At 44.3% G+C, this 13477-nt stretch overlaps 1 protein-coding gene across 17 annotated transcripts in view; it reads right to left on the bottom strand.

Moving 5' to 3' along the window:
- SCML4 (Scm polycomb group protein like 4) overlaps positions 1-13477 on the bottom strand; it is a 126143-nt gene that overhangs the window by 40165 nt on the left and 72501 nt on the right. For all 17 annotated transcript variants that reach the window (XM_030928324.1, XM_030928329.1, XM_030928323.1 and 14 more), the window contains 3 exons: positions 9437-9566; positions 6415-6615; positions 4661-4855 (listed from right to left, as the gene is read on the bottom strand). In XM_030928324.1, coding sequence (XP_030784184.1) covers positions 4661-4855; positions 6415-6615; positions 9437-9566 — 526 coding nt within the window. The remainder of the gene's footprint in view (positions 1-4660; positions 4856-6414; positions 6616-9436; positions 9567-13477) is intronic.

Raw genomic sequence — 13477 nt, 5'->3', positions numbered from 1 at the left:
ATCTTAGATCCTTTTCACAGGACAGTGTGGAGGCGCGAGAGGGCTTCAGCTGAATCTAGAGATTTACCCCCAGAGGCTTTGGACTGTGGAAAGAATTGCAAATGACCAGCTAGAGAAGAGTGGCATTTGTCCATGCCAATGCAAGTGCAGGTGAGAGATGGTAGGGTCACCAAAGAATACACGTAAAAGCCCACAGGATGAAGAATCAGTTTTAAACATCAGTTAGAAGCAGAGAGCACAATGCCAACTCATAGCAAGATTCATCACATACAAACTCCCCTATCTCTTGTGTCTCCTCCTTCCCCCATCCACTGTGAAGGGTTCCACCATCAAGGTAGCAAGCTATGGGAGGAGGCAATAACATAAGGGGGAAGGTTGGGAGAGAAGCCAACCATGCCCTTCCTTATTGCTGCAGGCAACTGGCCTGAAGCAAGCCTGAGCTGGGCGTGGGGCAGTCATTATGTCTTTGAGTGAAACTGAAAGTTCCAAGGCAGACTTCAAGTTCCAAACTGGTGGCATAGAATCTAGCTGGCTTCACTCCCCATCACAGAAAATCAAAAACAAATATACAGCACTGAGATTATAACCAGAAATATCCCAGAACTCAAATATGAAGAGGAGACAGTGCTTGGGGCCACAGAGAAGTGAAAAAACTCTGAGCAGAGGGTAAGAGAATCTGACTTCCACATTCACGTCCCTCCCTCCATCTGCTGAGCACCAAGCATGCAAAAAAATTTCTCCCAATTCACTGTTTCTATACTGGAAAAAGTGAGATCAAGGTAGACAACCAGCTTTCACACCATCTTGGTTTCCATGGCAGGGGGCCTGTCCTTGCCTTAATCCATAGGAAGCATTGAGAGTGTCCGAAGGGAGAAATATCCCTGAGGACAGCCAAAGACAAAGCAGGGAGGTGGAATTACCATCCCCAGCCCTGGAAACTCTGCTTACTTACTTGCCCAAGGGAGATTTCAAATCAGCGTGGCTGTGAAGCAGTACCACATAGTAGGAGGTTTGCCCACAGTTCCCCTGGGCACTCCCCCCAGCCAGCCTTCCCACACTGCTGGGATATACCTTTTTGGGACCTCCTGCATTTGGAAAGGGCAGTGCTTCCATCATTCACTAGAGCTAAGGCAAACCTGGGCTTAAGTTGCCATGTAGAGCCAAAAAATGAAAGACAGTGACCTAGCAGTAAAGAACCTATATATATATATCCAATAAAAGCCAAATAAGTCAGAGAAGACTGAAATAAATATTCCTTCAATGCAAAGACATAGACATATCCACAAGAAACAACGGCCAACAGGAAACCGTGATCTCCCCAAATGGGCAAGGCAAGGGACCAGAAACTGACCCTAATAAGATGGTAATATGTGAGCTCTCTGACCAAGAATTCAAAATAGTAGTTTTAAGGAAACTCACTGATCTCCAAGATAACACAGAAAAGCAATTCAGAAATATATCAGAGAAATTTAACAAAGAGATTGAAATAATTACAAAAATCAAACAGAAATATTCCAACTAAGAAATACATTTGCTGAACTAAAAAATTTATTAGAGACTCTCAATACTGAAGTAGATCAAGCAAAGGAAATAATTAGTGACCTCGAAGATAGATTATTTGGAAATACGGTCAAAAGAGAAAAAAGGAAAAGGGATGAGAATCAATGAAGATCACTTACAGGATACACAAAATTACCTCAAAAGACAAAATCTAAGAATTATTAGTGTTCAAGAGGGAGTCGAGCAAGAACAAGGGGTAGGGAGCTCACTCAAATAAATAATATTGCAAAACATAAGAAGGATCTAAATATCCATGTATAGGAAGGGCAGAGAACACCAAACAGATTTTAACAAATAAAACTACCCCAAGGCATACATTATAATCATCAAACTCTCAAAGGCCAAGGACAAAGAGAGAATCCTAAAAGCAGCAACAAAAAAGAAGCAAATGACATTTGAAGGAACCCCAATTCATCTGGCAACAGACTTCTCAATGGAAACCATATAGGCCAGGAGGGAATGGAACAGCATTTTCAATGTACTAAAAGAAATAAAAACTGTTATCCAACACTATTGTATCAAGCAGTTATCCTTCAAATATGAAGGGTAAATAAAGTTTCTCCCAGACAAACAAAAGCAGACAGAATTCACCACCATCATAGGCATCTTACAAGAAATGCTAAAGGGAGTTTTTCAATGTGAAAGAAAAAAACACTACAGGTACAAAGCCTGTTGGTACCATTACGTACACGGACAAACCCAGAACACTCTAATACTGTAACTGCTGTGTCTAATCCACTTATAAAGCTAGTATGAAGCCCAAAAGACAAAGCTATCAAAAGCAATAATAGCTAGAACAATCTCTTAAGAGATAGGTAATATCAAAACATATAAATAGAGGCAATTAAAAGTCAAAATGTAGGGGGGATGGAGTTAAACGGCAGGATTGTTTTTTCATTTTTTCCTTGCTTCTATTCTTGTCTGTGTGATCTAAAATAAGTTGTAATTTCTTTAAAATAACTTTTTATATCTGTATCATATTTTTTATAAGCTGCATGGCAACCACATGTAAAAACCTATAATAGATTCACTAAGAATAAAGTTCAATTATCACCCTGATCTGGACATATCAATTATTGACTAGAGAACATTTTGTAACCTGAAAGGAGCCAGAAAAGCCAATATTTGTCCTGAATTTCATCCATAGTCGGGGAAGAACTAGTCCCACAGGATACACTTAGAGGACAATGGGAGACGTGGGTTATGTTGCTTTATGATGATGTCCCATGGGTCATTGTGTGTTCCATGTAACAATGAGGCAAGCATCTGAGAAGTAAAATCACACGATTCTACTTTTCTCATTGCAACACTCACTAGAAGATAAATAGCTTAAGAATATGTTTGTGAGTCAGCTAGAGTTTACAGGCGAGGCCAGACTGATAGACTGTCGGAACCAGAAGAACGTTCTGTATCAGCAACTCTAACCTCTCATTTACCGATAGGAAACCTAGGCCCAGAGAGAGATGAGACTTCTCCAAGCTCACATATATAGAGACATCAAGAAAAACATAAAAGTAAATAGCATCTGCTCACACCAACCATATTTAATTAGGTGCCTTCCTTTGTAGAGGCCAAATTTCTTCCTGTTTCCCAGGACTCAGAGAGATAAAAGCAAAATTGTAGGAAAGATTTCGATAGTATGCAAGAAAATCTATGCTGAGAATCTAAATTTATCCTTCCCTGCTGTCCCCTTGAGTTGGAGACATAGCCTCTCTTATGATAAGTATCCTTTGGTTGAATGTGCTAAACCTGTCTGTGAGCACATACCTGCAGATGTATCTGGTTTTTATTATTTGTAACAGTTACTCTACTTCTCAAAAACTTTCCTAAGCTCATGCATTTGACTTATCCAAGGCAGGGTTTCACACAGTGCTTGAAATAGAAGAGGGTTCACCAATGTTTGCAGACTAACATAATAACTGGATTCCAGTTGTACTGCCTGTGTGCTTTTCATATACCAACAACTCTGTGTTCAGAGACAGACAAAAGGCAACATTTCTACCCATCCCTGAGATTCACCTTCACCTCTTTGCAGACCTGTAACTCAGGACTGCTCAGCAGAGAAGGAGCACCTCCTATTGGCATCTAACCCCTTGGGTAGACAACACTGTGTCATGTACGCCCGTGTGGCCTTGCTACCCTCCCTAAGGGCCACTTTTCCATCCTGAGCTACTCTGTGGCTAATGGTACAAACAGGTGCTCAACCCCTAGGCCACTTTCCATCTTGTGATGAGAAAGGAACACTAACCTTTGCTGGAAGACATATTTAATATATGGCCCAGTCAAATCCCTGCAATAATAGACACTTCGTTGCACCTTTTTTTTTTTTTTTTTTTTTTTTTTTTTTTTTTTTTTTTGAGACGGAGTCTGGCTCTGTTGCCCAGGCTGGAGTGCAGTGGCGCAATCTCGGCTCACTGCAAGCTCCATCTCCCGGGTTCCCGCCATTCTCCTGCCTCAGCCTCCCGAGTAGCTGGGACTACAGGCGCCCGCCACCACGCCCGGCTAGTTTTTTGTATTTTTAGTAGAGACGGGGTTTCACCGTGTTAGCCAGGATGGTCTCGATCTCCTGACCTCGTGATCCGCCCGTCTCGGCCTCCCAAAGTGCTGGGATTACAGGCTTGAGCCACCGCGCCCGGCCTCGTTGCACCTTTAATTCATATGGCTAGGCATCTGAGACTCCCAGGCAGGACCAACATAATCAATTCTACAGCCCTAGTTCCTTAGTTTTGTAGTCCTGCAACTACTCAACAATGACAAATGCCCAGAGTTTCAACTAGAGGAGAGTAAAGAAACTTATTTGTTATATATGATGTGATGTGGTCTCATTGTCTAAATTCTAATAACATAGACCTAAAAGTTATAATGTCAGCTCTTCATAGCTGGAGGGACCACTTCCCTCTGCAGCCTAGGGTGGGGACTGTCCAGGCACCACTTTGTCCCAGCCAGCTTTAAATGCTTCCCAGGCACCCAGACAGGCAGCCCATGGGGCTCCAGTGGCAGAATTCCCAGGACCTACAATGGCTACCTCCGTAGTGGAAGAGCAGAGACACCTGGGACAGGCAGGTGTCCCTGCAGGTGGGGTAAGCAGGACGAGGCCTACCTGATTCCATCCTTCCTTCCTCTTTCTCCTGAACCTTCTCAGAGGCACTGCAGCCCCTGGGAAAGGGCTGGTGGCTGAAGAGGTCGTCGCAGAGGAGGCTTCGGCACAGCTTGGCAAGGAAGCGGAGGACATAGCCGACGCTGTTCACCACAGGCAGGCTCCGCAGGTGCTGTTTGCCATCAAAGGAAGCTGAGACTGGAAAATCAGAGAGAAGGCAGCTTAGAGCCGGGCACTGGAGGAAACCTCAAGTCAATTGGCCCTGGTGAGGATTTTTTGTTTGTTCATTTTTGTTTTGCTGCTAAGCAGGCTGTATTTGGATTTCACCTGTTTGTTCACAATGTCCTGTTTCTGGTCATGATCCCACCCGGGAGACCACATTGCATTTAGTTGTCAAGTCTCCTTCATCTCCTTGATCTGCCTGTTTCTCAGTCTTGCCTTGTTTTTCATCACTCTAACAGCTTTGAAGAGTACTGCTCAGGGTAAAAATGTCCCTCCGTTTGGATTTGTCTGTTTTTCTCATGATTAGACTAGGGTTATGGGTTCTTTGGGACCACAGAGGTGAAGTACCCTTTCTATCACATCACATCAGGGGATAAAACTGGAGGAGGGCTGTGACCATGGAAGAAGGGATTTCTCTGACTCTGAAGGATCTTGAATAACAAGACATGCCCTGGGATGGAGTTGAAACCATGATGTTTCCCCACTGCCCTGCATGGTGGTAAGTGCTATGAAAAAGGAATGGAGCAGAGTACAGAAGTACAAAGAGGCCAGGTGTGGTGGCTCACGCCCGTAATCCCAGCATTTGGGAGGCAGGTGGATCGCATGAGCTCAGGAGTTCAAGACCAGCCTAGGTAACATAGTGAGGCCTTCATCTCTACAAAAAATTGTAAAAAATTAGCCAGACTTGGTGGCACGCTCCTGTAGTCCCAGCCACTTGCAGGGCTGAGGTCAGAAGATTGCTTGAGCCCGGAAGATGGAGGCTGCAGTGAGCCGTGATAGTGCCACCGCACCCTAGCCTAGGCGACAGAGTGAGACCCTGTCTCAAAATAAAAAAAAAATAAATAAATAAATAAATAAATAAATAAGCAAATGGAGAGTGACAAGGGCTGATGTATTAGACAAGGGGTCAGAAAAGGATTCTTTGATACAGTGGCATTTGAGTAGAACCTAAAGGACATCCATGAGGTCATCTCGGCCAGAACAGAATGGGGAACAAGAGAGAAATAACCAAGAGATTAAAGAGGTAGCCAGGGCCAGGTCACACAGGGCCTGTGGGATTTTGTAAGGACTTGGGCTTTTACTTGGAGTGACATGGGAGACATTGGAGGCTTTAGGGCAAAGGAGGGGCATGATCTGACTTAGATTTTTAAAGAACCAGAGAGGTTTGCTGTGGGTGGTGAAAGGTGGTTGGACTCTGGATATATTTTGAAGTGGAGCAAAAAATATTTTGAAGTGGAGAAAAACAAAACAAAACAAAACAAACAAAAAAACCCACAAAGGGTTGGAAGTGGGAAGTGGGAGAAGGAGAAAAGCCAAGATGAGGATCAGAAATCCAGTCTTCTTACCCAGGCGTGGAATCATCCTCTCCTTGAGCCCTGAGAGAGGCTTTCAGCTCACAGGCTCATAAAGGCCCTAGGAGTCCAGCAGACGTAGGACAGACCCTGGCCACACCCGATGTTCCCAGGCCTGAGTATGGCTGCTTCTTCTGCAGAAAGACACCATGGCCTCCTAGTGCAACCTAACCCAGGCCTTACCTGACACCATCTCGCCACCGTAGCCCTGCTTGACCAGGGAGAAGACCAGCTTCTGCTGGTGGGCGCAGTCGATGCAAGCTTGGACGGCCTGCTGCAGCACGGCCGAGGGCTGCTCAGGCCCGAAATGCTCCGGGAGCTGCTGCACCTTCCTCTTCTCCAGGTAGGGCCCCGCATTGGCCTGCTTGTTGATGTAGAGGCAGACTGCGAAGACAGAGGCCACAAAGCCCTCAGCATCAGGCACGTATCACGCCAGCTGGAGGCTTCTGTGTACACGGGGGATGCCTCAGCCACGCCCCTTTGGCCCTGGCCTTGGGAAAGCTGGAAAGGGCAAAGTGGGGTGGATTCTTCCCAACTTAAGAAGTAAAAGGGGCAAAAGAGTTAGACACCCCAAGTGCCAGGGCCTGAACTCGGGGACTTTCTTGGTTGGAAACAGTTGGATAGGTGGGTCCACTCTGATCTACTGAAATCTGAATTAAAGACCATTATGGTGGCCCACATGGACCGTGTGTATACAGGCATTTCCATGCTGGGAAAGTACACAAACAAAACCTCCTCTACCTCCTCCAAAGGAGCTGTCAAGCTATAGACAGTTTTCGCCATTTCTTTGTTAACTGTCTACGAACAAAAAAATCAAGATGACACTGATCACTCCAGAGACTATGTATTCAGCAAAGCTCTACTGACAGTGCTAGTTACAATCTCAGAGAAAATAAACATTCAACAACCCATTTAGGTGAACCCAGTCAATGGTCTCCACACTTTTAGGGTAATAGACCCCACTGATAAAAAATTGGGGGGCACATGTCCCAAACCATGTTTATTTATTTATAGGTTATATACATTCTTAACTGTATTAATGTATTGTGTGAATTTTTTACAGGAAAGTATCTAATTTATATAATATAATATTATATAAATGCTGTTTATATAATATTATATACAAACATAAAAATGTTAGAATGTCTACAAAACTGGTTTTCATATATGATAGACTTCAGTAAATGAAGTGGAGCCTTTATGAATTTTGCAATTAAAGAGGAAAAGAAATATAAATCCTTTTTTAGCCCAAAGATTTTGTACAAAGAAGATTGCCCAAAGAGTTAGTTATCATCAGTAAAATTAGCTCGGTCTGTTGGGTGAGGGATTCAGACCTGGTTTATACAAGTTCAACTTCATTCTATTCCATGACAATGAATAAATTCCAACCCCCAACTACCTATACCAGCTGTAATTTGGTAACAGTTGCCAAACTGGTCAGCCTGTCTTTGGACTGTTTGCTTAAAGATTTTTCATTGTCCCAGACATCAGGTCAGACTCCTTAATAAGTGAAGGGTGCCCTGGCTGACCTCTTGAGAAAAAAGTACCCAAAACTTGGAAATAAGACCCAAAAGTTATTTTCTTCACTTTCAATGACATGGTACAGCATTGTCTAATAAGCATTGTATACATTGTAAAATGTATCCAAGAAATAGAAATTGTAAAAGGATGAGATAAGATGAATAGGAATAGTAGGTGTTACACTGTCTTCCATACATTAATGACCCCTCTTGTGTATCTGCCCTCTCACTCCCCATCATCCTCCCATAAGTGTCTTACCTTAGAGGCCACTGGTGCAAAGGAGTGTTGAAGAGGGACTTTAAGAAGAGACCAGTGGCATTTTGGAAAGACTAAGTAGTAACAGCAAAGGTGGAGAAATAGTATTTTTTTTGTTTTTTTTTTTTTTTAGCACCTACTATAGTCTCAAGACAAGCATGTGGGTTGGGTGGTATTATTACTGCTTTACTAATGAAGAAACTGAGGCTTAAAGAAGTTAGATGACTGCTCAAAAACTGTAGCCAGTGATGTGACAGGAATTTGGATCAAGTCTTTTGGAAGACAGTCTGGTAGAGTCCAGGTCTCATCCCAGGTGATAAGAAAAATCTAAGTAATAAGAGACCTTCATGCAGGCACTATGCTACGCCCTACAAAGAAAGCTTGAACAAAATGAAGCAGTCCCTGCCTTCACAGAGCATACGTCTCGGTGGGGGAAGCTGGCCTATTCAGATCATCCCATGAGCTGATGTGAGACCATGTGAAACTGTGACTGTGAGAAACACGGGGAGGGGCTAGGAGAGCCCATCTGGGGGACCCTGGCAGGAAAGTTCGTGAGGACTTTCTGGAACAAAGTATGCCTGATCTGAGATGTAAGGGAGGAATAGGGTGGCCCGAAGGGATGATCACTCCAGATGGAGGGAGAGAATATGCTAAGACCCTGTTGCCAGTCCTGGGCACTGAGAGAAGAGCAGTGGGGTGAACCACAGGGTGGAGCCTGCAGGGCCTTGTCGGCCAGATTAACAAGTCTGGGCTTCATCTAAAAGCAACGGGAAGGACTGAAGGGATTTAAATGGGATAGGAGAGGGGCTGGGGTTGTGACATAGGGGGATTCTCTGTGTGTGCGTGTGTTTGTGTGCGTGTGTGTGTATGCGCGCACGCATGTGTGTGTGTGTGTGTGAGAGAGAGACACCATCAGATTGTCATTACTATTATGATGAAACTGTCAGTTGGTGGATGCCCTACCAGAGACAGAGATTGGGATACCTGCTACCCTGACTGGGTTGGAGGGTAGTGTGTCAGACTAAGGGAGAATGGGATCCTTAGGAAATCTGGAAGAGCAAACACAGGGACCAGAGCACTGTTTAAGGTGAGCAAGCTTAGATCAGTGCAACGGATCAGTGGAACCTGGCTCTGAAAAGAAACATCTGGCCACTCTGTGTCCCCCTGCCATCCACCTCCCTCCAACCAAAGCAACCACCTACACCCAAGCTGCACTGAAAACCAAGTTTTAAATAATCCAAGCTGTGGGACATGTAAACTGGTGCTCTCAGAGACTCTGGTCATCCTGTCTGCTGCCTGGCAAACACACTAAATCCCTAATTTGAGGCATCTCAGCAACAACACTTTAATCTACAAAGCAACGATTAGATGGTGGCTGCCCTGTTCTCTACAGACCATCACAGCCTTGGAGTTCATTCTGCTGACCTACCTGTGAGAGCCTGTGGGGCCGCCAAGCTGGGGACCGTGGCTGCGTCCTGAGGGATGGAGCTGAGGTCAGGCTCTGGGGTACTCCGTGGAGGTGAGAGGGCTAAGGGAGTCATGAGAACCCGAGACTTGATCTGGAAGAGAGAGCCCATTTGGTCAATGAGAATCTGGCAATGTTCTCTACACCCTTCCAGATTCTGTCCTAGACGGCAGTTAACCGTTGCTGCTCGATTATGCTTCCATGCCTTTCCATCCTGCAGCTTCAGGGCCTGAGTTGCAGATTCAAGTTCATGCTCAGGATTCATATTTGGGCTCACACTCAGAGATCACCTCTCATCCCACCCTTACAGAGGAGCCACCCAGGAAATGACAGTGTCAGGCAGTGAGTGCAGGAGCACACAGAGGTGCAAAGAGTTGGCATCCATGAACTCTTTGAGTGCAAATGCAGGATAGGAGAGTTTCCAGCCTGCACCCCTGTGTTCCCTAGAATCCTGTGGACAGGGCTTTCCCTGTATCCACCCAGCCAGAGACCAACCCTGAAGCTCTCTTCACTCTCTCCCAAGCTCTCTGCTCACAAAAATCACTGGATTCTGCTGGAAAAGAGAGCAGGAGCCATTCCTCCAAGAGGCTGAGATACTGCTGTGTTTATTTCCTGCAGCATAGTGACAAAACTAGCCCGGATGTGGACATGAGAATGAGCAGCGGCCACCTTGATGATTTCACTTGAAACCACAAAGGTGGAGTTGAAATTTGCTCTTATGGAGTAAGGGGAAGATGAATAGTTGACGACTGGTTGATATCCATATTAACAAGTTACTCTTTATATCAAGACTAGTACAGAGACAAGCTTTTAATCTTAGCTCTCTACCCAAAAATAATGAAGAAAGTCAGTCATGTCCCTGTCTTCACCTCTGACCTATATCTAGACCTCACTCCAGACCAATTAAGTCAGTCTCTGGAAGTGAGACTTGCACATCCGGAGTGTTTAAAGATGTTGAGATTCTAATACACATTTAAGTTTGGGGACCGTTGCCCAACACCAAAGCTTTTCAGTTTTTGCAATCAGCCTTCTAGAGGGTCTTGTTGAAATGCAGATTCTGGCCAGGCGCGGTGGCTCAAGCCTGTAATCCCAGCACTTTGGGAGGCCGAGACAGGTGGATCACGAGGTCAGGAGATCCAGACTATACTGGCTAACACGGTGAAACCCCGTCTCTATTAAAAAATACAAAAAACTAGCCAGGCGAGGTGGCAGGTGCCTGTAGTCCCAGCTACTCGGGAGGCTGAGGCAGGAGAATGATGTAAACCCGGGAGGCAGAGCTTGCAGTGAGCTGAGATTCGGCCACTGCACTCCAGCCTGGGCGACAGAGCGAGACTCCGTCTCAAAAAAAAAAAAAAAAAAAAAAAAAGAAATGCAGATTCTGATTCAGGAGTTCTGGGCTGGGACAGGAGATTCGGCATTTCTAATGAGCTCCCAGGTATCACTGATGCTGCTGGTCCATGGACCACACTTTAAGTAGCAAGGTTGTATGTCCTATTGTTAACATGTGTGCAGTCCTCATCTATATCTTCACTTTCTTCCTGGATTTTTAGGATAGAATACTAATAATAGTCATGGAGAAATAGTATTTGAACTGCTACTTCCCCAGTCATTCTATATTCACTCATTTATTCATTCAACGAATATATATTGAGAACCTATTTCATGCCCAACACTCTTACAGCTGCTAAGGAAACAGCAGAAGTAAAGCGTACAAAAATCTTTGGCCTCATGGAACTGATATTCTATTAGGCGGAGACAGACAATAAACAGAATAAATGGGTAAATGATATAGTAGATTAGATGTTAATAAAAGCTGATGATTAAAATAAGAAGGGAAGGGGCATGAGAAGTGCAATTGAATTGTACTTTAGGCTGACATTTTAAAATAAGGTGGTTGAGGCATTTCTTGGGTAAAATTGCAGCCAAGATTTGAAGGAGGTGAGGGAGCAAGTCATACAGTGTCTAGGGAAAGAATATTCCAGGCAATGTCAATATCAAGCCCCAAGGTTCTGAGGCAGGAGTATGCCTGAAGGGTTTGTGCAACGGTAGGGGGGCCAGAGTGAGATTGGAGAGGAAATAAAGTCAGATTGGGCAGGACTTTGCAGGACACCATCAGGCTTTTAGCTATTACTCTTGAGCTCTTTTGAGCAGGGAAACAATAGGATCTAAACTAACATCTTAACAATCAATCATTCTCCTTTCTTTTCTTTCTTTTCTTTCTTTTCTTTCTTTTCTTTCTTTCTTTCTTTTTTGAGACGGAGTTTAGCTTTTGTTGCCCAGGGTGGAGTGCAATAGCGCGATCTCAGCTCACCGCAACCTCCGCCTCCCAGGTTCAAATGATTCTCCTGCCTCAGCCTCCCGAGTAGCTGGGATTACAGGTGCCTGCCACCACACCTAGCTAATTTTTATATTTTCAGTAGAGACAGACTTTCACCATGTTGGCCAGGCTGATCTTGAACTCCTGACCTCGTGATCCGTCCGCCTTGGCCTCCCAAAATGCTGGGATTACAAGTGTGAGCCACTCCCCCGGTCAACAGTTTTTCTGACTGTGGTCTTGAGAAGAGACTGAAAGAAGCAAAAGTGGGAGGACCACTAACCTACAGTAGCTGAGAGATGACAGTGGGTTGGATTGTGGTGATAGCAGTGGCAGTGATGAGAAGTAGACAGATCCTGGACATGTTTTGAAGGTGGAACCAACAAAATTTACCAACACATTGAATGTGGTATATAAGAGAAAGAAGGAAGTCAAAGATGACTTCAAGCATTGACACCAGGAGGGCTCTAGGTGGAGTAAGATTTTTTGTTGTTGTTGTTTGCTTTGGAGGGAAGGAGGATAGAGTGGAGGGGGCTAGAGAAGATCAGGGGTGAGTTTTGGGCGTGTCGAGTTTAAGATACTTGCTAGACGTCAAAGTGGAGATATTACTAGACAGTTGCATCTAGTAGAGTATAGGGTTCTGGGGGAGAACCTAAATGAAGACGTATGTTTGGGAATCATCAATATAGAGTTGGTATGTCAGACCATAAAAATGGAAGAGATCATCAGAGAAGTGAATGCAGATGGAGAAGAGAAGGATCCAAACACTGAGCCCTGCAAGATTCCAACACAAAGAGCCTGGAGAAATGAGAAAGGAACAAGCAAAAGAAATCAGGAAAGAGCACCCAATGGGGTAGAAAGAAAACTGGGAGAGGGTGGTAGTGTGGGAGTGAACGGAGAGGCTCTTTCAAGGAGGAGGTAGTGGTTAACCATGCTAAATGCTCTGATTAGACAAGAAAGACTAGGAGTGGCCATTAAATTTAGCAATTTATTAACAAGAAAGGTGGTGGCACAGTGAGTTGAACTGGAAGAAGAAGAAATCTTTGCCCTCATGGAACTGACATTCTAATGGCCGGCGGGGGTGGGGAGACAATAAATGAATAAATAAGTATACGATATAGTATGTTAGAAGGTGATAAGAGGCAATGGTGAAAATAAAGAAGCAAAGGGCATGGGAAATGCAATTGAGGAGTTATACTTTGAGTTGAGATTTTAAAATAGGGTAGCTCCTGATTGGGAAAACGGAAAGAGAGGCACTGGGGTCAGTAAGTAAAGTCAACTCTTTCAAGGAGTTTTGTCAAAAAAGGGAGCAGAGAACTAGCCACAGCAAAGGAACAAAGTGGGATTAGAAGATTTTTTTTGCCCCACAATGAGAGATACCACCTTGCTGGTAGCTATTAAGATAGCTACTATGAAAACAAAACAAAACAAAACAAAAAATAACAAAATGAAAACCCCCCAGAAAATAGTAAATGTTGGCAAGAATGTGGAGAAACTGTAATCCTTGTGCACTGTTGGTGGAAATGTAAAATGGTGCTGCCACTGTGGAAAAGAGTATGGCAGTTTTTCAAAAAAATTAGAAATAAAATTACCATATGACCCAGCAATTCCATTTCTGAGTATATACCCCCCAAAATTGAAACTAGAGTCTCCAAGAGATAGTTCACATCCACGTTCATGGCAACACTATT

This window comes from Rhinopithecus roxellana, chromosome 4, assembly GCF_007565055.1.
Source record: "Rhinopithecus roxellana isolate Shanxi Qingling chromosome 4, ASM756505v1, whole genome shotgun sequence".
Taxonomy (NCBI): Eukaryota; Metazoa; Chordata; class Mammalia; order Primates; family Cercopithecidae; genus Rhinopithecus; species Rhinopithecus roxellana.
The sequence above is the reverse complement of the archived record's forward strand: the minus strand, read 5'-3'. Positions and strand labels throughout refer to the sequence as shown.